The 25,803-nt window shown below is 44.9% G+C and overlaps 1 protein-coding gene across 5 annotated transcripts in view; it reads left to right on the top strand.

Annotated features, from left to right (window-relative positions):
* Nucleotides 1-25,803, top strand: part of LOC115150155 (histone deacetylase 7) — a 77,672-nt gene that overhangs the window by 14,520 nt on the left and 37,349 nt on the right. For all 5 annotated transcript variants that reach the window (XM_029693133.1, XM_029693132.1, XM_029693135.1 and 2 more), the window contains 4 exons: nt 10,596-10,789; nt 11,183-11,276; nt 20,113-20,233; nt 22,245-22,351. In XM_029693133.1, the coding sequence (XP_029548993.1) occupies nt 10,596-10,789; nt 11,183-11,276; nt 20,113-20,233; nt 22,245-22,351 (516 nt within the window). The remainder of the gene's footprint in view (nt 1-10,595; nt 10,790-11,182; nt 11,277-20,112; nt 20,234-22,244; nt 22,352-25,803) is intronic.

Raw genomic sequence — 25,803 nt, 5'->3', positions numbered from 1 at the left:
GGTTAGAGTGTTGGAATAGTAACCGAAAGGTTGCAAGATCAAATCCCCGAGCTGTCACGACTTCAGCCGAAGTCGGTGCCTCTCCTTGTTCGGGTGGCGGTCGACGTCACCGGTCTTCTAGCCATTGCCAATCCACTTTTCCTTTTGTTTTGTCTTTGTTTTACATACCTGGTTTCAATTCCCCAATTACATGTTCATTATTTAACCCTCTGTTTTCCCCATGGTTTTTGTGCGTGTTTGTTCGTTGTTAAGTGGTCAAGATTTCTGTGAGCTGGTGTGTTTCCCTGCGTGGAATGATTTTGTTGTTTTATTTGACTAAAGGAAGTTTTTACTCAGTTCTGTGTCCTGCGCCTGACTCCGTCCTACCCGCTGCACACTGACACTTGACAGAAACACGCACCAAAATATGGAGTCAGCAGGTGCACCCAGTCCTCCGTTACCAGTGGAGGAGCCCGTCCAGCAGCACGCGACGATGCTCCAAAATCTTGGCACAGCCATGGATCTCGTGCTGCACACCATGGAGCGATGGGAGAGAGGGGGTTTTCCCACACCCCCATCAACTTCACCCCAACCCACACCGCTGTCCACTCCTCCGTCACCTGGACCCAGTGGGATTCGGCTCTCACTCCCGAGGGCATATGATGGGACGGCTGCCGGGTGCCAGGGGTTCCTGCTCTAGTTGAAGTGCTACCTGGCGACCGTCCACCCGGCTCCCTCGGGACACGAGGGCGTGTCCGCCCTCATCTCCTGTTTGTCAGGGAAAGCGCTTGAGTGGGCCAACGCCGTATGGGGAGGAGTAGACGCAGCGTTGATCCGCTATGAGGATTTCACCCGCCGCTTCCGGGCGGTCTTCGATCATCCACCTGAGGGGAGAGCGGCGGGGGAACGCTTATTCCATCTCAGACAGGGGATGAGGAGCACACAGGACTTCGCACTGGACTTCAGGACCCTGGCTGCCAGCGCGGGATGGAATGAGAGGGCCCTGATCGACCATTACCGATGCCGTCTGCGTGAGGACGTTCGTCGGGAGCTGGCTTGCAGGGACACCACCCTTAACCTCGACCAGCTGGTGGATTTGTCCATCCGGCTGGATAACCTGTTGGCCACCCGTGGACGTCCAGATCGGGGCTCGTCCATTCCATCCCCCAGCACCTCCGATCCTACACCTATGGAGCTCGGAGGTGCTGCTATGAGGGTGACCGGAGTGGGGGCCACTTCCTGCACCACATGTGGCTGCAGAGGGCACACTGCTGGTCGGTGCTTGGGAGGTTCCCCAGGGAGTCGAGGCAGCAGGCAGGGCACTAGTGGATCATCCCAGGTGAGTGGGCACCCGACTCACCGCGAGCTCCCTGTTGCGCACGTGTGTGTGTGTATAGAATTTATTGAGTTTTCCCCGCATTCCCAGCATAAGGCGCTAGTAGATTCAGGCGCAGCTGGGAACTTTATTGACTGTTCATTTGCACTTAGATTAGGGATCCCTATTGTTCCTGTTGATGTGCCCTTCCCTGTACATGCCTTAGATAGTCGTCCTTTAGGGTCAGGGCTGATTAGGGAGACCACTGCTCCACTATGTATGATAACGCAGTAGGGTCATGAGGAGAGAATTAGTCTCTTCCTGATTGATTCTCCTGCGTTTTCTGTGGTGTTGGGTCTTCCCTGGTTGGCCTATAATGACCCCACTATTTTGTGTCAACAGAGGGCTCTCAAGGGATGGTCACGTAAGTGCTTAGGGAGGTGTGTAGGTGTTCCATCGGTGCTACTACGGTGGAGAGTCCAGACCAGGTCTCCACCGTGCACATCCCCTCTGAATATGCCGATTTGGCTCTCGCCTTCTGTAAGAAGAAGGCGACTCGACTACCACCCCATCGACGGGGGGATTGTGCGATAAATCTCCTGATAGACGCAGCACTTCCCAGGAGTCACGTGTATCCTCTGTCACAGGAGGAGACGGCAGCTATGGAAACATATGTCTCCGAATCTCTGGGGCAGGGATACATTCGGCCTTCCACTTCACCTGCCTCCTTGAGTTTATTTTTTGTGAAGAAGAAGGACGGTGGTTTACGCCTGTGTATTGACTATCGAGGGATCAATCAGATCACTGTGAGGTACAGTTACCCGCTGCTTCTCATAGCCAGTGCGATCGAGTCAATACACGGGGTGCGCTTCTTTGCAAAATTGGATCTCAGGAGCGCGTACAATCTGGTGCGTATCCGGGAGGGGGATGAGTGGAAGACAGCATGTAGTACCACCTCTGGGCACTATGAATACCTCGTCATGCCGTACGGGTTGATGAATGCTCCATCATTCTTCCAATCCTTTGTAGACAAGATTTTCGGGACCTGCTCGGGCAGGGTGTAGTGGTGTATATCGGCGACATTCTAATATACTCCGCTACACGCGCCGAGCATGTGTCCCTGGTGCGCAGGGTGCTTGGTCGACTGTTGGAGCATGACCTGTATGTCAAGGCTGAGAAATGTCTGTTCTTCCAACAGTCCGTCTCCTTCCTAGGGTACCGCATTTCCACTTCAGGGGTGGAGATGGAGAGTGACCGCATTTCAGCCGTGCGTAATTGGCCGACTCCCACCACGGTAAAGGAGGTGCAGCAGTTTCTAGGGTTTGCCAACTACTACCGGAGGTTTATGTGGGGTTTTGGTCAGGTAGCGGCTCCCATTACCTCACTGCTGAAGGGGGGACCGGTGCGGCTGCGGTGGTCGGCTGAGGCGGACAGGGCCTTTGGTCACCTGAAGGCGCTGTTTACCTCGGCTCCCGTGCTGGCTCATCCGGATCCCTCTTTGGCGTTCATAGTGGAGGTGGACGCGTCCGAGGCTGGGATAGGTGCTGTGCTGTCTCAGCGCTCGGGTACGACACCCAAACTCCGCCCCTGCACTTTCTTTTCGAAGAAGCTCACCTCGGCGGAGCGTAACTATGATATGGGGGACTGGGAGCTACTGGCTGTTGTAAAGGCTCTGAAAGCGTGGAGACATTGGCTTGAGGGGGCTAAACACCCTTTCCTCATCTGGACTGACCATCGCAATCTGGAGTACATCCGGGCGGCGAGGAGACAGAACCCTCGCCAGGCAAGGTGGGCCATGTTTTTCACCCGTTTTGTTTTCACCCTATCCTACAGACCAGGTTCCCAGAACGCGAAGGCAGACGCACTGTCCCAGATGTATGACACAGAGGAGCGGACCATGGAGCCCACTCCCATACTTCCAGCTTCTTGCCTGGTGGCACCGGTGGTGTGGGAGCTGGACGTGGACATCAAGCGGGCGTTACGTACAGAGCCCACTCCCACCCAGTGTCCAGCTGGGCGACTGTACGTTCCGTCTGTCCGCGACCGTTTGCTCTATTGGGTCCACACGTCCCCCTCCTCTGGTCACCCTGGCATCGGTAGGATGGTGCGCTGTCTTAGTGGGAAGTACTGGTGGCCCACTTTAGCTAAGGACGTGAGGGTTTATGTTTCCTCCTGCTTGGTGTTCACCCAGTGCAAGGCACCTAGACACCTGCCCAGAGGGAAATTACAACCCTTACCCGTTCCACAACGGCCGTGGTCACACCTATCGGTGGATTTCGTGACGGATCTCCCTCCGTAACAGGGAAACACCACGATCTTGGTCGTTGTGGATCGGTTTTCCAAGTCCTGCCGTCTCCTTCCTTTGCCCAGTCTCCCTACGGTGCTGTTTATGGCTTCAAGCCTATGAACTCCCAAGATTAGGCTGGCAATACTATAGTGCCTATAAGAACATCCAATAGTCAAAGGTATATGAAATACAAATGGTATAGAGAGAAATAGTCAACGCATCATAATTCCTATAATAACTACAACCTAAAACTTCTTAACTGAGAATATTGAAGACTCATGTTAAAAGGAACCACCAGCTTTCATATGTTCTCATATTCTGAGCAAGGAACTTAAACGTTAGCTTTTTTACATATTGCACTTTTACTTTCTTCTCCAACACTGTGTTTTTGCATTATTTAAACCAAATTGAACATGTTTCATTATTTATTTGAGACTAAATTGATTTTATTTATCTATTATATTAAGTTAAAATAAGTGTTCATTGTTCATTCAGTATTGTTGTAATTATCATTATTACACATATATATATATATATATATATATAAATAAATCGGCCGATTAATCGGTACCGGCTTTTTTTGGACCTCAATAATCTGTATCGGCGTTGAAAAATCATAATCGGTTGACCTCTAATACAGACACGCACGCACACACACACATAGGCACCCACACACGACTCACACACCCAAACACACACACACATACAGTGTATAATGCAAGAAATGGGCAAGAAAAGTGATCCCATTCAACCGAAATAGCAGCATCTGCTTGCCTAAATTAACGATTGACAGACACTCTGATTAACAGACACTCTGATCAACAGACACACTGATCAACAGACAGTCGGATCAACAGGCACTGTGATCAACAGGCACTCGGATCAACAGGCACTCGGATCAACAGGCACTCGGATCAACAGGCACTCGGATCAACAGGCACTCGGATCAACAGACACTCGGATCAACAGACACTCGGATCAACAGACACACTGATCAACAGACACTCAGATCAACAGACACACTGATCAACAGACACTCAGATCAACAGACACACTGATCAACAGACACTCAGATCAACAGACACTCAGATCAACAGACACTCAGATCAACAGACACTCAGATCAACAGGCACTCAGATCAACAGACACTCAGATCAACAGACACTCAGATCAACAGACACTCAGATCAACAGACACTCGGATCAACAGACACTCGGATCAACAGGCACTCGGATCAACAGGCACTCGGATCAACAGACACTCGGATCAACAGACACACTGATCAACAGACACTCAGATCAACAGACACTCAGATCAACAGACACACTGATCAACAGACACTCAGATCAACAGACACTCAGATCAACAGACACTCAGATCAACAGACACTCAGATCAACAGGCACTCAGATCAACAGACACACTGATCAACAGACACTCAGATCAACAGACACTCAGATCAACAGACACTCAGATCAACAGACACTCAGATCAACAGACACACTGATCAACAGACACTCAGATCAACAGACACTCAGATCAACAGACACACTGATCAACAGACACTCAGATCAACAGACACTCAGATCAACAGACACACTGATCAACAGACACTCAGATCAACAGACACACTGATCAACAGACACTCAGATCAACAGACACTCAGATCAACAGACACTCAGATCAACAGACACTCAGATCAACAGACACTCAGATCAACAGACACACTGATCAACAGACACACTGATCAACAGACACTCAGATCAACAGACACACTGATCAACAGACACTCAGATCAACAGACACACTGATCAACAGACACTCAGATCAACAGGCACTCAGATCAACAGACACTCAGATCAACAGGCACTCAGATCAACAGACACTCAGATCAACAGACACTCAGATCAACAGACACTCAGATCAACAGACACTCAGATCAACAGACACTCAGATCAACAGACACTCAGATCAACAGGCACTCAGATCAACAGACACTCAGATCAACAGGCACTCAGATCAACAGACACTCAGATCAACAGACACTCAGATCAACAGACACTCAGATCAACAGACACTCAGATCAACAGGCACTCAGATCAACAGGCACTCAGATCAACAGGCACTCAGATCAACAGGCACTCAGATCAACAGACACTCAGATCAACAGACACTCAGATCAACAGGCACTCAGATCAACAGGCACTCAGATCAACAGGCACTCAGATCAACAGACACTCAGATCAACAGAGAAGTTCACATCATCGTTGTTTTCCCCTCTATTCTTAAAACACATTGTGGATCTTATGATTTAAAGTTATGAGTAGCTTTCTATCACAATGTCCACAGAAGTTGGCGCCTCTCCCCGTTCGGGCGGCGCTTGGCGGTCGTCATCGCCGGCCTACTAGCTGCCACCGATCTCCTTTTCTGTTTCATTTGGTAATGTCTGTTTAGGTTAGCACCTGTTTTGTGTTAATTCATTAGTGGGGTATTTAGTCTGTCTGTTTTTGGTTTGGGTTTGTGCGGGATTATTTTGTGTCGTCTTTTCGTAGGTTGGGGGATTTGATTTTCCTCTGCCGTTCGGTATTAGGCATTAGGGTTTGCTGGGCTGCGTCCCTACTCATTTTAGGGTTCTATCCTTCGTTGGAGTTTTGTACCCTGCCTTGTTTTACGGCACTTTTTGCACTTGTTCATTAAACGTGTGTTTCACGTACCTTGGTCTCCTGCGCCTGACTTCACCCCTCCTGCTTGTTAGAGTCGCTCTGACACTTTCAGCATTCCTTTACCATATCGGGCCCATATTCACAAAGCGTCTCAGAATAGGGCTACTGATCTAGGATCAATTTTGCCTTTTAAATCATAATGAATAAGATGGGGGACCTGATTTGTGGCCTCCGGGCCTTGAGTCACTGACCTGAAGTACATGAATGCTATTCAGATAGTTACAAATGCTATACGTGTCTCAGTGTGGTTATAAAGTGTCTTTTGGCTAGCCTTGTCCTATTCCTGCCCTTCTCTTTGATGTCATGGTGATACTCTTTAGGTCTCTTCAGGGTGTGTGTGTGTGTGTGTGTGTGTGTGTGCCCCCCACCATTTCCTCCGAAAACACACTCTTCTGGTAGTACATGCTATTCTGCTGCCTCTGGGTAATTCCCGTAGCTGTTTTTCTTTTCAAAGATGAAAGGAAATGGCAACGTTAATTGATTTGTCCATGCTGAAGTACCACAGTGGATATTTAATAAATGCAAATCAAATCACATTTTATTGGTCACATACACATATTTAGCAGATGTTATTGCCGGTGTAGCGAAATGCTTGTGTTCCTAGCTCCAACTGTGTAATATCTAACAATTCACAATACACACACATCTAAAAGTAAAAGAATGGAAGTAAGAAATATATAAATATTATCACGAGCAATGTCGGAGTGGCATTGACTAAAATACAGTAGAATACAGTATATACATATGAAATTCGTAAAGTAGTATGTAAACATTATTAAAGTGACTAGTGTTCCATTATTAAATAGAAAGATTGATAAAAAGATAGATGCAATGCCTGCATCTTCAAATATCATTAGGGTACCACAATTTGAGATGGAATTAGAAAGTGTAGTAGGCTGTATCACAACCAGCCGTGATTAGGAGTCCCACAGGGCGGCGCACAATTGGCCCAGCGTCGTCCGGGTTTAGTCGGCCTAGGCCGTCATTGTAAATAAGAATTTGTTCTTAACTGACTTGCCTAGCTAAATGAAGGTTAAATTTACATTTGAGTCATTTAGCAGACGCTCCTGTCCAGAGCGACTTACAGTAGTGAATGCATACATTTCATACATAAAAAAAATAATAATAATTGTACTGGCCCCCCCGTGGGAATTGAACCCACAACCCTGGCGTTGCACACACCATGCTGGCATTGCAAACACCATGCTCTACCAACTGAGCCACAGGGAATAAACGAAAAAATATGCACACGCACACATACATACATACATACATACACACATTCACACACATTCTCACACACACACACACACACACACACACATACATACATACATACATACATACATACATACATACATACATACATACATACATACATACACACACACACACACACACACACACACACACATACACACACAGAACCAAGGTTAAGGACACTTCAGACAGTCCCACCGTAGCTGTCATGGCTCATTGGTTGTCATGGCGATGTAATGAGGTAATATCATACAACCATGCAGATTCTGTTTCGCTACACGGATTTCACAGCGGTGATCAGTCGGGTAATTATGAGGGTCTATTATGCTAGAATGCACCAGTTATCCCAGTGGTTTGATCTTACTGCACCACCCACCATTGTAAAGAGATCCCCAGATGTACTGGAGTCTGTTGTTTGGTGATGGGGCAGTGTGTCATGCATATTTGTCTTACAGTAATAAGTGTGTGGGTGTGTTTTCCCTCTGAGAGTACTGTCTGGCTGAACACTCTTGCAGACATCTCTCTCTTCTCATCATTTCTCTACTCAGGGACCATATTCATAACGTTTTTCCAGAGTAGAAGTGTTGATGTTAGATCAGTTTTTCTTTTCCTATCACAATGTATACGATTAGATGGACATAGGGCATTTGATCCTAGATTAGCATCTCCTACCCTGAGTCGCTTTAGCACAGCTTAGATACAGGGCAGAGTTCAATCAAACCTGCAAGGTGTCAGTTCACATGATTCCTGGATCTGCAATAATATTGGTTAAAAAGCACTATAGTTCATCCCTTAAAAACATTGGGCTTAGATCTTTGAGGATATAATGTCTGTCTGTGGTACTGTGTGCAAGTATGCTGAGTGAAGTTTGCTGTTGTTTTTTTGATGCAGTACTGTTTGTTTCTCATCGGACCAATGCTAAATACGGTATCTAACACTTTTATTATGTGTTAAGTTATGTTTATTATGTTAAGTTATGTCTCCTCCCTCCTTGTCTGTCCATTCATTTCTATCAGCAGTACCTTTAATATCACATTCCATGCAGGCCATTGAAACTGTTTGGAGGAGGATTCATGTATCAATCTTTTTGACACATAAACATGACATGGTGGTGTAAGTTGAATCGGTAAGCAAATCTAATATGGCCACATTAACTTTTGAGGAAAGTCGGGCTCTGTAGTAACGAGCCTTGTGCAATAATGTTTTTCACAGTCAGGTACTCTTCCGTCAATGCCCTACACACATTATGTGGTCAATTTCCATTCGTCTACACTTACTGCAGACAAACTGGGCATGACTAGGCTGACTCCTGACCCAGATAAATGAACACAATGTTTCAACAAGCATTTTTAACCGTGATGCCCACAAAATGTTCCTTCAATAACCCGTGACTCAAAATGACTCCGAAATATTTATTCTCCAGTCTACCTATTAAAGGGACGATTGTTATGGGACATGGCCCTGAGTTTGCTTTTATTGTCTCACTTTTTCTGGCTAAATTTAACCTTGTTTCCTGGTAAAAACTTGATTGTGGTGACAGATTTGTGTACTGTATCTGACCCAAATTCCACACAATGTTGTAATCCACCTTTCTCCCCTTCACTTCTTTCAGTCTTTCTGTCTTTCAGTCTTTCAATCTTTCAGTCTTTCAATCTTTCAGTCTTTCAATCTTTCAGTCTTTCTGTATTTCTGTCTTTCAGTCTTTGTCTTTCTGTATTTCAGTCTTGTATTTCAGTCTTTCTGTATTTCAGTCTTTCTGTATTTCTGTATTTCAGTCTTTCTGTATTTCTGTCTTTCAGTCTTTCATTCTTTCAGACTTTCTGTGGCTGTCTGTTTTCTTCACTCTCTTCCCCCTCCTATTACTGAATGTAATTTTAGCCAAGTCCATTTGAGCAGGATGACGTTCCTCTTCCTGGGAGTCTTGTACGACGACTGTTATTCTACATAATAAACAAACTATCAACACATAAACTTGACATACACTGAGTCACATTATCTATCAATGGCCTGTTGTAAGGACTGGTACTCTCTTACACCTTAATATCCCTGTATACTATCTACTGCCGTTGTGCCCTTGAACACGGCACTTTACCCTTAAGTGCTCCAGGGGCACTGCTCTTCTCAGCCCCTGTACTGCTCCCAGTGTGTCAGGTTGGGTACTGTGACAGCAACAAAATGAAGAATATCTGTGCAAATGGACCAATAAAGCATGTATTGTAGTATTGTATAATGAGACATCAGCCCATGTTTCGTTTCAATTTAATCTAGTTGTTCATTGTCCAGAATCATCTATAAATGCTACAAAGCAGAATCAAGGAGTTAGCCAGCTAACTTGCCTAAATCTTCTGATATAACTGTTTCATTTTTAGAAAGATAAGCTTGAAACGAGCATGGTCTAATTGATTCAACAAACAAAAACACATACCCAGTTTAACGTTTTTTTAATGAACCAGAAAATCAGTAGCTTTCTCTGGTTACTTATTAAAGTTAAACTCGTTGATCCTATTTTGTAGTATATCCCTCAGGTGTGGGATACAGCTATTTATTATGGTGTGTGTGTGAGTCTGTGTGTGCGTGCGTGTGTGCGGGTGCATACCATCATTGGTATGTTTTAATCACACGAGTGTAGACTATTCCATGGGATCAGCTATCTCTTTTCTAGTGTGTTTCGGCACAGGCCTCATCATGGGGGCCTCATCATGGGGGCCTTGACTGGGGGTCTTGACTGGGCCATGAAAAGAAACCACACAAGAGAAGAAGAGAGAGAAAAATAGAGGACAGAAGGAGAGAAAGGGAGAGTTATGGCTGGGTTTTCTATTTTGGGGATTTTGGACAGCCCAGATCCCACCGCTGACACCAATTCACGAAGTTCAGTCGGGAGCTTAGAATGCAGCACCTCAGCTTCGGTTCAGTCCCAGGTTATCCGTTCTCTCCAATGATCTAGTCTAACGAACAAAGCCTTGGCTCATCATTTTAACTAATGTCTTTCTCTCCTCTTTCTCCTCTTTTATTTTCCTTCCCTTTCTCTGCAGTGGATGTGCAAGTTCCTTGCGAGGCTTCGTCACCACTCCGGCCGGAGTGGCCCATGGACCTGCGTACCCAGAGGTTGGTGCGTCCCGAGCCTGACTCGGTTATGCTGGCACCCCACCACTCCCTCTTCCTGGGAGCCTTCTCAGCCCAGCACTGTTCCCAGGACTCCCAGAAGCACCTGCCACAGCACATCCACGTGAGGAGCCCTTTCACAAACTTTATAGTTGAGATAGCCCTCCATGGCACTGGCCATGCTGTTACAGAAGAAATCAATGGCAATTATAGGAGGTGTGCCCTCTTTCCATCTCTATGATCCCTTTCCTTGGGCTGATATAAGTTCCTGGATATTGTCTATGGCCCAATTTGCCAGTTGTCACTAGTTACCACAGCCACAAAGTCATAAACCACACCTATTTCAAAAATGTATATTTTTCAAATGTGATTTTAACCCTAACCTTAACCACACAGCTAACCTTAAATTAAGACCAAAAAGCACATGTTTACGATATAGCCAAATGGGACTTTGTCATTGTGGTAACTAGTGAAAACCCAGTGTGCTTAAATGCAAATCTGAATGGTCTCGTTTCAGTACGCGTATGACATGGAGCAGAGTCGCCAGGAGAAAGAGCAGGACAAGAGACAGGAAATACAGCAGCTGATGTATAAGGATAAGAGTGAGCAAAGTAAGTAACTGTGCCCCCTGGCCCTGTGGAGGACACATTGCATGGGATAGAAACGAGTAGAATGTTATCAGTATGTTATGGTACTGTATCACAGGAAGTTGGTGGAACCTTAATTGGGGAGGACATGCTCGTGGTAATGGCAGGAGCGTAATCAGTGGAATGGTATCAAATACATCAAACACATGGTTTCCATGTGTTTGATGCCATTCCAATCGCTCCGTTCCAGCCATTATTATGAGCCGTCCTCCCCACAGCAGCCTCCACTGTACTGTATATCAAATCAAATGAAATTTTATTAGTCACATGTGCTGAGTACAACAGGTGTAGACCTTACAGTGAAATGCTTACTTACGAGCCCCTAACCAACAGTGAAGTTTTAAAAAATACGAGTAAGAATAAGAAATAAAAGTAACAAGTAATTAAAGAGCAGCAGTAAAATAACAATAGCGAGACTATATACAGGGGGTACCGGTACAGAGTCAATGTGCGGGGGCACTGGTTAGTTGAGGTAATATGTACATGTAGGTAGAGTTATTAAAGTGACTATGCATAGATGATAACAACAGAGAGTAGCAGCGGTGTAAAAGGGGGGAGGGCAATGCAAATAGTCTGGGTAGCCATTTTATTAGATGTTCAGGAGTCTTATGGCTTGGGGGTAGAAGCTGTTTAGAAGCGTCTTAGACCTAAACTTGGCGCTCCGGTACCGCTTGCCGTGTGGTAGCAGAGAGAACAGTCTATGACTAGGGTGGCTGGAGTCTTTAACAATTTTTAGGGTCTTCCTCTGACACCACCTGGTGTAGAGGTCCTGGATGGCAGGAAGCTTGGCCCCAGTGATGTACTGGGCAGTATGCACTACTCTCTGTAGTGCCTTGCGGTCGGAGGCAGTGATGTAACCAGTCAGGATGCTCTCGATGATGCAGCTGTAGAACCGTTTGAGGATCTGAGGACCCATGCCAAATCTTTTCAGTCTCCTGAGGGTGAATAGGTTTTGTTGTGCCCTCCTTCACGACTGTCTTGGTGTGCTTGGACCATGTTAGTTTGTTGGTGAAGTGGACACCAAGGTACTTGAAGCTCTCAACCTGCTCCACTACAAAGGAGGGGACACTCTTGACCCAAACTGCTACAGACCTATATCTATCCTACCCTGCCTTTCTAAGGTCTTCGAAAGCCAAGTCAACAAACAGATTACCGACCATTTCGAATCCCACCGCACCTTCTCCGCTATGCAATCTGCTTTCAGAGCTGGTCATGGGTGCACCTCAGCCACGCTCAAGGTCCTAAATCATATCATAACCGCCATCGATAAGAAACAATACTGTGCTGCTGTATTCATTGACCTGGCCAAAGCTTTCGACTCTGTCAATCACCACATCCTCATCGGCAGACTCAATAGCCTTGGTTTCTCAAATGATTGCCTCGCCTGGCTCACCAACTACTTCTATAGAGTCTATTCTATACTATAGAGTTCAGTGTGTCAAATCGGAGGGCCTGTTGTCCGGGCCTCTGGTTGTCTCTATGGGGTGCCACAGGGTTCAATTCTTGGGCCAACTCTTTTCTCTGTATACATCAATGATGTCGCTCTTGCTGCTGGTGAGTCTCTGATCCACCTCTACGCAGACGACACCATTCTGTATACTTCTGGCCCTTCTTTGGACACTGTGTTAACCCTCCAGACGAGCTTCAATGCCATACAACTCTCCTTCCGTGGCCTCCAACTGCTCTTAAATACAAGTAAAACTAAATGCATGCTCTTCAACCGATCGCTGCCTGCACCTGCCCGCCTGTCCAGCATCACTACTCTGGACGGTTCTGACTTAGAATATGTGGACAACTACAAATACCTAGGTGTCTGGTTAGACTGTAAACTCTCCTTCCAGACTCACATCAAACATCTCCAATCCAAAATTAATTCTAGAATTGGCTTCCTATTTCGCAACAAAGCATCCTTCACTCATGCTGCCAAACATACCCTCGTAAAACTGACCATCCTACCGATCCTCGACTTCGGCGATGTCATTTACAAAATAGCCTCCAATACCCTACTCAACAAACTGGATGCAGTCTATCACAGTGCCATTCGTTTTGTCACCAAAGCCCCATATACTACCGACCACTGCGACCTGTACGCTCTCGTTGGCTGGCCCTCGCTTCATACTCGTCGCCAAACCCACTGGCTCCAGGTCATCTCCAAGACCCTGCTAGGTAAAGTCCCCCTTATCTCCGCTCACTGGTCACCATAGCAGCACCCACCTGTAGCACGTGCTCCAGCAGGTATATCTCTCTGGTCACCCCCAAAGCCAATTCCTCCTTTGGCCGTCTCTCCTTCCAGTTCTCTGCTGCCATTGACTGGAACGAACTTCAAAAATCTCTGAAACTGGAAACACTTATCTCCCTCACTAGTTTAAGCACCAGCTGTCAGAGCAGCTCACAGATCACTGCACCTGTACATAGCCCATCTATAATTTAGCCCAAACAACTACCTCTTCCCCTACTGTATATATTTATTTATTTATTTTGCTCCTTTGCACCCCATTATTTCTATTTCTACTTTGCACTTTCTTCTCATACAAATCTACCATTCCAGTGTTTTACTTGCTATATTGTATTTACTTTGCCACCATGGCCTTTTTGCCTTTACCTCCCTTATCTCACCTCATTTGCTCACATTGTATATAGACTTATTTTTCTACTGTATTATTGACTGTATGTTTGTTTTACTCCATGTGTAACTCTGTGTTGTTGTATGTTGTCAAACTGCTTTGCTTTATCTTGGCCAGGTCGCAATTGTAAATGAGAACTTGTTCTCAACTTGCCTACCTGGTTAAATAAAGGTGAAATAAAATAAATAAATAAATAAAAATAAATACAGCCCCGTCGGTGAGAATGGGGGCGTGCTCGGTCCTCTTTTTCCTGTAGTCCACAATCATCTCCTTTGTCTTGATCACGTTGAGGGAGAGGTTGTTGTCCTGGCACCACACTGCCAGGTCTCTGTCCTCCTCCATATAGACTGTCTACCACTGTTGTGTCATCGGCAACCTTAATGATGGTGTTGGAGTCGAGCCTGGCCCGTGCAGTCATGATGAACAGGGAGTACAGGAGGGGACTGAGCACGCACCCCTGAGGGGCCCCTGTGTTGAGGATCAGTGTGGCGGGTGTGTTGTTACCTACCCTTACCACCTGGGGACGGCCCGTCAGGAAGTCCAGGATCCAGTTGCAGAGGGAGGTGTTTTGTCCCAGGGTCCTTAGCTTATTAATGAGCTTTGAGGGTACTGTGGTGTTGAATGCTGAGCTGTAGTCAATGAATAGCATTCTCACATAGGTGTTCCTTTTGTCCAGGTGGGAAAGGGCAGTGTGGAGTACAATAGAGATTGCATCATCTGTGGATCTGTTTGGGTGGTATGCAAATTGGAGTGGGTCTAGGGTTTCTGGGATAATGGTGTTGATATATAAGGAATGCTTAGATTATCATGTAAACTATGATGACCATGTCTTTTAGAAAGGCAATGTATGATGACACCTGTGCAGTCTTATAGGTAGTTTAGGTGTTTGTGTGCATCGGTTTCGGTTAATCCTTTGAATCCTGCAATGTGTTGTATGGGGGAATTCCATTAGTTAAGTCAGTCTATTTGCACATAAAACCTAAGTCAAAACAAGGAAGCAAGTAACATGTAATAATTGTACAATGTCATGTTCTTTGTTGTCTTTTACTTTCCGGAAGGAAACCACTGTTAAAAAATGCGGCAAAGCAATCTGTAATTCACCAAATTCCTAAGAACCTGTCCATCAGAGTTCAGCTTCAAAGGGGTTACATGTGAAATACCGCCCTCTCTTTTTACTGCCAAAGTCTGCTATTGTTGATTCTGCCCGTGAGGAGATGACCAGGCCTCTGAGAGGTAGGGTTCACCTTTTCTATTTGACAACAGAAAAACGGACCGTCTTTTGTTGTCTAATAGAAAGGCTGAATTATCAGAATGGGATTTTGTATTGAATTTTCTGAAATTACAATGCAAACTGTTTACATTTAGCCTCTTTAATGGCTTATCATTGTATAACTTGCATTTCGCAAGTCACAGCAGTCAGACGGTTGTCTGACTAGTAATTAATTACAAGGGAAATGCATAGCATCTCCTCTTTTGCAAATGTTGATGTTTTCGGCAGGTGCATTGAATACCCAGCTTTAATAAGCAGGAATAGAGGTAGATTGTTGATTTTAACACATGATGAAACTGCTTGTCAGTTATTATACAGTACAGATAAAATCTTTGTATTTGAATTATTGTCCTGTATCCCGCCACTGACACTAATATATCAAGTTCAGGGGTTGGAACCGGTTCAGGGAACAGAACCGAAAACCGGAAAATAACAAAAATTTTCCTGGAACAGAATCCGAACCATGAAATGAGGTGATCTATACTGTTGTGGAACAGAAACGTTATTTTGAAAAGCATGGGAACCGTTAATAATATTATTTTACATCAAGGGAATTTTTTTCAGTCCCACAAAAAAAGCAACAAGGTGCGTATGTAAACCCCTCACTCTGTCACACAGAAACGTATTCCGGTGTCTTTCTGCCAACTGGAAATCTTTGCCAGTGAGTGTGTAGGCGACCTGCCCCTCCCCCTCTGCAGTGTAGTCTACTCTAGTCTACTGATGTTACTGGTGTGGTCTCGAAATTAGGGATAGATTTTTTATTAGAGAAGAATGGATTAACTTTTTCAATCCTAGTTAAGTATACTATACAGTGCCTTCAGAAAGTATTCATATCACTTGAGTTATTCCACATTTTGTTGTTACAGCCTAAATTCAAAATAGATTCTATATATGTTTTTTCTCACCCATCTACACACAATAACCCATAATGACAAAGTGAAAACATGTTTTTAGAAATTTTTGCAAATGTATTGAAAATGAAATACAGAAATATCTCATTTACATACAGTAAGTATTCACACCCCTTTGCTATGACACTGCAAATTGAGCTCAGGTGCATCCAATTTCTTTTGATCATCCTTGAGACTTCACTACAACTTGATTGGAGCACCTGTGGCCAATTCAATTGTTTGGATATGATAGAAACACACCTGTTTATAGAAGGTCCCACAATTGACAGTGTATGTCAGAGCAGAAACTATACCATGAAGTCCAAGGAACTGTCTGGAGATCTTCAAGATAAAATTGTGATGAGGCTTACAGTGCATTCTGAAATTATTCAGACCCCTTCACTTAAAAAAAAAAAAAAAGTATGTTACAGCCTTATTCTAAAATTGATTAAATAAATGTCAATCATCAATACCCCATAATGAAAAAGCGAAAAAAGCTTTTTAGAAATGTTTGCAAATGTATTTAAAAAAAAACACGAATACCTTATTTACATAAGTATTCAGACTCTTTGCTATAAGACTCTAAATTGAGTTCAGGTGCATCCTGTTTTCATTGACCATCCTTGAGATGTTTCGATTTTGATTGGAGGCCACCTGGAGTCCACCTGTGGTAAATTCAGTTGCTTGGACATGATTTGGAAAGGCACATTGCTGTCTAAATATAAGGTCCCACAGTTGACAGTGAATGTCAGAGCTAAAACCAAGCCATGAGGTCGAAGGAATTGTCCACAGAGCTCTGAGACAGGATTGTGTCGAGGCATAGATCTGGGGAAAGGTACCAAAAAATGTCAGCAGCATTGAAGGTCCCCAAGAACACAGTGGCCTCCATCATTCTTAAATGGAAGAAGTTTGGAACCACCAAGACTCTTCCTAGAGCTGGCCGCCTGGCCAAACTGAGCAATCGGGGGAGAAGGGCCTTGGTCTGGGAGGTAAACAAGAACCCGATGGTCACTCTGACATATCTTCAGAGTTCCTCTGTAGAGATGTGAGAACCTTCAAGAAGGACAACCATCTCTGCAGCACTCCACCAATCAGGCTTTTATGGTAGAGTGGCCAGACGGAAGACAATCCTCAGTAAAAGGCACATGACAGCCCGCTTTGAGTTTGCCAAAAAGCACCTAAAGGTCTCTCAGACCATGAGAAAATGAAAAACACAATTCTCTGGTCTGATGAAACCAAGATTGAACTCTTTGGCCTGAATGCCAGGCATCATGTCTGGTGGAAACCTGGCGCCATCCCTATGCTGAAGCATGGTGGTGGCAGCATTATGCTTTGGGGATGTGTTTCAGTGGCAGGGACAGGGAGACTAGTCAGGATCACAGGAAAGATGAACAGAGCAAAGTTAAGTGTTTTTAATTCTGGTGCCGCTCTGCACACACAAGTTTATTTGCCAGCTAGATACAATGAGGGAAAAAAGTATTTGATCCCCTGCTGATTTTGTACGTTTGCCCACTGACAAAGAAATGATCAGTCTATACTTTAATGGTAGGTTTATTTGAACAGTGAGAGACAGAATAACAACAAAAAATCCAGAAAAACGCATGTCAAAAATGTTATAAATGTATTTGCATTTTAATAAGGGAAATACGTATTTTGACCCCTCTGCAAAACATTACTTAGTACTTGGTGGCAAAACCCTTGTTGGCAATCACAGAGGTCAGACATTTCTTGTAGTTGGCCACCAAGTTTGCACACATCTCAGGAGGGATTTTGTCCCACTCCTCTTTGCAGATCTTCTCCAAGTCAGGTTTCGAGGCTGACGTTTGGCAACTCGAACCTTCAGCTCCCTCCACAGATTTTCTATGGGATTAAGGTCTGGAGACTGGCTAGGCCATTCCAGGACCTTAATGTGCTTCTTCTTGAGCCACCCCTTTGTTGCCTTGGCCGTGTGTTTTGAGTCATTGTCATGCTGGAATACCCATCCACGACCCATTTTCAATGCCCTGGCTGAGGGAAGGAGGTTCTCACCCAAGATTTGACGGTACATGGCCCCGTCCATCATCCCTTTGATGCGGTGAAGTTGTCCTGTCCCCTTAGCAGAAAAACACCCCCAAAGCATAATGTTTCCACCTCCATGTTTGATGGTGGGGATGGTGTTCTTGGGGTTCTAGGCAGCATTCCTCCTCCTCCAAACACGGCGAATTGAGTTGATGCCAAAGAGCTCCATTTTGGTCTCATCTGACCACAAAACTTTCACCCAGTTGTCCTCTGAATCATTCAGATGTTCATTGGCAAACTTCAGACGGGCATGTATATGTGCTTTCTTGAGCAGGGGGACCTTGCGGGCGCTGCAGGATTTCAGTCCTTCATGGCGTAGTGTGTTACCAATTGTTTTCTTGGTGACTATGGTCCCAGCTGCCTTGAGATCATTGACAAGATCCTCCCGTGTAGTTCTGGGCTGATTCCTCACCGTTCTCATGATCATTGCAACTCCACGAGGCGAGATCTTGCATGGAGCCCCAGGCCGAGGGAGATTGACAGTTCTTCATTGTTTCTTCCATTTGCGAATAATCGCACCAACTGTTGTCACCTTCTCACCAAGCTGCTTGGCGATGGTTTTGTAGCCCGTTCCAGCCTTGTGTAGGTCTACAATCTTGTCCCTGACATCCTTGGAGAGCTCTTTGGTCTTGGCCATGGTGGAGAGCTTGGAATCTGATTGATTGATTGCTTCTGTGGATAGGTGTCTTTTATACAAGTAACAAGCTGAGATTAGGAGCACTCCCTTTAAGAGTGTGCTCCTAATCTCAGCTCATTACCTGTATAAAAGACACCTGGGAGCCAGAAATCTTTCTGATTGAGAGGGGGTCAAATACTTATTTCCCTCATTAAAATGCAAATCAATTTATATCATTTTTTACATGCGTTTTTCTGGATTTTTTTGTTGTTATTCTGTCTCTCACTGTTCAAATAAACCTACCATTAAAATTATAGACTGATCATTTCTTTGTCAGTGGGCAAATGTACAAAATCAGCAGGGGATCAAATACCTTTTTCCCTAACTGTAGCTAACTAGCTAGCTAGCTGTAGTCCAACGTTAAGCCAACTCTTGGAAGTTCAAGACATTCAAAGTTCCTCCATAGAAGCCGCTCCTCTGTAGGTATAAGTCTCTGGGCCTAATTCAGATAATGCATGTCATAACAAGATTCCCAGCGCTTCAAGCCAAGCGTCTTCCTCCGCCCTCTCTCATTCTCACCACCTGCAAAATTTCAGTCGCATCTTGTCTGTCCATCGTGCAATGTTTACCAACTATTGCCCGCTACATACAGTAGCTAGCTGCTCTATCTGCACTGATTGGTGAAGTAATTTAATCTTGAGCTAATGGAATTTTTTAGGGAGATTTCAGAGGTTCAGAAAGGAACGATATTAACCAGTACTTTTTTGGGGTTCGAACAGGTTCAGAATGTAATTTTGCAGATCGGAACAGTGAAACGGAACAAAAAAAATGCTTCTGTTCAGAACAAAACGTTAATACGTTTAGTCAGCTTAGAATGCTGCACTTCAGCTTCGGTTCATTCTTGCCTCTGTCACGCTGTTATAAATGATTCGGGAGACAGACGCAGGAATGCGTAATAGGGTATTTTATTGTACCCAAATTATGGCGTTCCGTGTAAAGGCACAGGGACGAAGACCAAAACAAACACTAGACAAAACACAGGGTTGAAACCCAAACAAAAGAACGAGGAGTACCTCGAATAAATAACACAAGCGCACAATGATTATCATACGAAACGAGACCCGTAATAATCTGCGCAAACCACAATGGCACGAAAGCCAAAACACACAGCACAGGTGTTCACATGAACCAACAGACATTGTTACAATAATGAACAGGGCACTGGTAAACCAAGGGCACACTTATACAATTACTAATCACTGGGAATAGGTGCCAGGTGTGCGTAATGAATGTTCCGGAGGGATCCGTGACACTCTGATTGGGTAACTCTGTTGACGGACAGGTGCTGTGGCCAGTCCCCTGGTGAAACAGAAACTCAGAAGCCAAATCCTGAAGAGGAAGGAGCAGGCCGCCCTGGAGAAGACCGCCTCCAACCCCACCAGAAACGCACCCAGGGGTTACAGGTGAGAATCGACCCGGGAGAGACGTTGATTAAAGTTTCTACAGAAACGTTGTTTTCTTATTGCATTCAACTTTAAAAAAAAATGTGTGACTGTGAGAGAGGGAGGTGTGTGTGTCCACTCATGAAAATATACTGTTATTAGACTCCCATGCCTTTGGTGGAACTACCATCTTTTTCTTCTCACCTATCCAATCCTGCCCCACAAATTATCCTCATAAGGGATGAAAGTAAGAAAAATGTACCTCTAAGACAATCAAGATAGGCCTGAGTGACTCATTAGATTAGGCGATAGATTACATACAGCCTGACTGACTGGCCTGAGTGACTCATTAGATCCGCTCAGTGGTCACCAACCTTTTCTGAGTCAAGATTACTTTCGAAGTCAAAAAGCAAGCCAAGAACTACCGCTCAGATTTTTATTTTAACGTGACTTAAAAAATTTAACATTAACCTAATAAAAACTCTTCTGTAGGAATGACATTTGTGAAGTAGGCCTAATACTTTATCACAGCATATTGGCTAAATGTCTGGCCTGACAATATTGTTCTTCTCAGACTATATTATATTTCAAACCTCAAGCTTTGATGACAAAATAGATCATTTGGTGTAGCACTTGCGAGGCACTGTTGAGCATACATTTTAATTATTTGCTAACAATTAGCTGTTTTATTTTACTGGACTGATGGTACTGTACCTGCATCTGATTGTTATGGTGCGTTCAAGACAACTGGGAACTCGGGGAAAAAAGAGGTCAAATCATGACGTCAGGGAACTTCAGGTCGGAAAGTCGGAGCTTTAGAAAGATGCCAGAGTTTCCGAGTTGGATAACTGTTCAAAACCATTTTCCCCAGTCGGATCTCGTTATTTTCAGAGTTCACAGTTGTCTTGAACACGTCATTAGTCTCAGTGGAGGGAAGAAGAGAGCAGCAAAGGGTCCGCCTCTCATGGTCCCTGCTCTCCTTTTTTTCCTCTGTTGAGACTGACAAGAGAGAGGGAAACAGTCTTCCACCTGATGGCGTTAACTCGAGTCGCACCGCATCTGCCTCAGGTACAAATTCATATTGTTCCTATGACCAGAGAAAGTGAAATACTCCTCGATATTAAAATAGACAAGCTGCTAATAATAATAAAACGCAGGGCTATCGATACACTTGGCTACTCATTCATTGCAGCTGCATCTTGAGTGGAAGTAGAGAGAAGCACGTTTTATGTTTTGTAATAGTGTTGAGTAAAAACACTGCTGACAGTGCTGAATAAAACTTAGACATGAACTGACTCATAAAACAGCAGCTGTTTGCTATATTCTTTGACAGTCTCTCTCTGGTCATGGTTTTAAATGTTATTTAATCTCACATAGGCTAGTATCAAACTTTGCTGTGGCCAGGGTCGTGGGTAGATGGGTAGCTGTAGGTAGGCACGGTGATTTGAGCTATCTGATTGCCCAGCACAGTAGGCACACTTGATTTAGCCACAGATCTCCCATTCCACCGGGTAGGCGGAGTTTGTCTTTTCAGACAAATGAAAGGGTACAGAATGGGTACACTGCCGACCCAGTACTGCCAACAGTGCAACCCAGAGAAAGAAAAAAGGAGCACAAGCTTTTCTACAGAAATATTTGGTGATCCACTAAGAATATCTTGAAGATCACGATCGACCGTTTGGTGACGACTGGATTAGGTGATAGATTACAGCCTGACTAACTGGCCTGAGTGACTCATTAGATTAGGTGATAGATTACAGCCTGAGTGACTCATTAGATTAGGTGATAGATTTTAGCCTGACTGACTGGCCTGAGTGACTCATTAGATTAGGTGATAGATTACAGGCAGACTGACTGGCCTGAGTGAAGCATTATTTTATAACACGATTCTTTACTGTCCATTTTTATCTACATTATTTTTGAGGCCACCAGTACATACACAAAATCAATAGAACACAAAACAAAAGACACTTAGCAATGGTTATTTAACATTTTGGTGGATGACTCTCAACTGACTGTCTTGGTTGCATAGGGAACTGGCCCCAGATCCTGACATGCCCCCAAAGCCTCACGTGGTGACCCCTGTTGTCCATCATCCACCATCTGACCAACGCAAGGACACGCCCCTCAGAAGAACAGGTGAGACATTTTGTAGTTTGTACAGTTACTACAAGATTGTTTCCTGTTCTCACTATGGTGTCATCATGTGACATTGTAAACAATATGTGGTCGACTCCTGACAATGGTTTGGGTCTGCCATGAATGATGTGCTAAACCAGAGCACAGCAGTGCTCATCTAGGATCACTTTGACCTTTTAGAACATAATTAATAAGATTACATGGACAGGGGGGATATGATCCTACAGTAGATCAGCATACCTACCCTGATAGTTGTTGGGTGAGTTATGTAGTTAGATACATGTTAACACACATATACTGAACACTGATGTAGAGAGAGGGAGAGACAGAGACAGAGTTCAGACGGGGGAGACACCAAGCCTAGAGGGCAACAGAGAGAAAGAACGAGAGAGTGAATTACTAGACAAAAAGAGAAAGAAAGCATGAAAGAAAGACCAAAAGTTAGTTACATAACTAAAGTATGTGTAAAACAAACCTTTTGTGAGAATGTCAGGCATGTCTGTCTTACTGACTGGGTGTATGAATAACATACGGACATAGTGTGTATGTCATTTTCCGCTTAGAGGAAAACAGTGCTGACCCGGGCAGCCGCCGTTCACGAGGACTGTGAGCTCTCGTTCTCCGTGGCCGACTTGAGTAAGACATTTAAGTGTGTTAATCTTAGCAAGGCTGCCGGCCCAGACGGCATCCCAAGCCGGGACCTCAGAGGATGTGCAGACCAACTGGCTGGAGTGTTAATGGGCATATTCAATCTCTCCCTATCCCAGTCTGTTGTCCACACTTGCTTCAAGATGTCCACCACTTTTCCTGTACCCAAGAAAGCGAAGGTAACTGAACTAAATTACTATCGCCCCGTAGCACTCACTTCTGTCATCATTAAATGCTTTTCGCATACTGCCCCAACAGATCCACTGATGATGCTATCTCTATTGCACTCCACACTGCCCTCTCCCACCTGGAACAACTATGTGAGAATGATGTTCATTGACTACAGCGCAGCGTTCAACACCATAGCGCCCTCCAAACTCATCACTAAGCTAAGGACCCTGGGACTGAACTCTTCACTCCAAAACTGGATCCTGGACTTCCTGACGGGTCGCCCCCAGGTGGTTGTGGTTGGCAACAACATCTCCGCCACACTGACCATCAACACGGGGCTCCTCAGGGGTGCTTGCTTAGTTCCCTCCTGTACTGCCTGTTTACCCACGACTCTGTGTCCGCCACCATCATTAAGTTTACTGACGACACAAACAGTGGTAGGCCTGATCACTGACGACGATGAGACAGCCTATAGGGAGGAGTTCAGAGACCTGGCAGTGTGGTGCCAGGACAACAACCTCTCCCTCAATGTCAGCAAGACAAAGGAGCTGATCGTGGACTACAGGAAACGGAGTGCAGACCACGCCCCCATTCACATCGACGGAGCTGTAGTGGAAAGGGTCGAGAGCGTCCTCTGTGTCCACATCACTAAGGATCTATCATGGTCCACACACACCAACACAGTCATGAAGAGGGCACAAAAACGCCTATTCCCCCTCAGGATGCTGAAAAGATTTTGCATGGGCCCTCAGAACCTCAATAAGTTCTACAGCTGAACCATTGAGAGCATCTTGACTGGCTGCAGCCCCGCCTGGTATGGCAACTGCTTGGCATCCAACCGTAAGGTGCTACAGAGGGTACTGGAATAGGGAGAGATTGAATATGCCCATTAACACTCCAGCCAGCTGGTCTGCACATCTTCTGAGGTCCGGGCTTGGGATGCCGCACGGCCCAGTCCATAACTTGGGTCGAGCTCCCTGCCGACCAGGATCTCTATACCAGGCGGTGTCAGAGGAATGCCCTAAAAATGGTCAGACTCCAGCCATCCAAGTCATAGACTGTTCTCTCTGCTACAGCATGGCAATTGCCAACAGGACCCTGAACAACTTCTACCTTCAAGCCATAAGCCTGCTAAATATACTGACCAAAAATATAAATGCTACATGCAACAATTTTAAAGATTTTGCTGAATTACAGTTCATATACAGTGAGGGGAAAAAAGTATTTGATCCCCTGCTGATTTTGTACGTTTGCCCACTGACAAAGAAATGATCAGTCTATAATTTTTATGGTAGGTTTATTTGAACAGTGAGAGACAGAATAACAACAAAAAAATCCAGAAAAACGCATGTCAAAATGTTATAAATTGATTTGCATTTTAATTAGGGAAATAAGTATTTGACCCCTCTGCAAAACATGACTTAGTACTTGGTGGCAAAACCCTTGTTGGCAATCAGAGGTCAGACGTTTCTTGTAGTTGGCCACCAGGTTTGCACACATCTCAGGAGGGATTTTGTCCCACTCCTCTTTGCAGATCTTCTCCAAGTCATTAAGGTTTCGAGGCTGACGTTTTGGCAACTTGAACCTTCAGCTCCCTCCACAGATTTTCTATGGGATTAAGGTCTGGAGACTGGCTAGGCCACTCCAGGACCTTAATGTGCTTCTTCTTGAGCCACTCCTTTGTTGCCTTGGCCGTGTGTTTTGGGTCATTGTCATGCTGGAATACCCATCCACGACCCATTTTCAATGCCCTGGCTGAGGGAAGGAGGTTCTCACCCAAGATTTGACGGTAAACATGGCCCCGTCCATCATCCCTTTGATGCGGTGAAGTTGTCCTGTCCCCTTAGCAGAAAAACACCCCCAAAGCATAATGTTTCCACCTCCATGTTTGACGGTGGGGATGGTGTTCTTGGGGTCATAGGCAGCATTCCTCCTCCTCCAAACACGGCGAATTGAGTTGATGCCAAAGAGCTCCATTTTGGTCTCATCTGACCACAACACTTTCACCCAGTTGTCCTCTGAATCATTCAGATGTTTATTGGCAAACTTCAGACGGGCATGTATATGTGCTTTCTTGAGCAGGGGGACCTTGCGGGCGCTGCAGGATTTCAGTCCTTCATGGCGTAGTGTGTTACCAATTGTTTTCTTGGTGACTATGGTCCCAGCTGTTATTGTTATTCTGTCTCTCACTGTTCAAATAAACCTACCATTAAACTTATAGACTGATCATTTCTTTGTCAGTGGGCAAACGTACAAAATCAGCAGGGGATAAAATACTTTTTTTCCCTCACTTTAAGCATTTCACTGTTAGTCTACACCTGTTGTTTATGAATCATGTGACTATAATACAATTTGATTGGATTAGACGTGATCAGTTGCAAAGATAGTAGGCGTTCCCTCTTTCCATTTCTATGAGTAAGGACTACAGTACTAAGGAGTGGTTCCTACTAACTGTACACTATGTCACCTGAAGTTCAATTCCAATGCCATTATTTACCTGTATTACCCTAGCAGCATTGGTCATTTGGCAGCTACACACCCCTCAGTCATCAGCGTCTTCTGTCTGGACCAAGCCGCTCTCTGATTGATCATGTAGTTAAGCCTATTGTGCTAGTTGCCAAAATAAACATGAA

Source organism: Salmo trutta, chromosome 16, assembly GCF_901001165.1.
Source record: "Salmo trutta chromosome 16, fSalTru1.1, whole genome shotgun sequence".
Classification (NCBI taxonomy): Eukaryota; Metazoa; Chordata; class Actinopteri; order Salmoniformes; family Salmonidae; genus Salmo; species Salmo trutta.
This window is presented reverse-complemented; position numbering and strand designations above follow the sequence as displayed.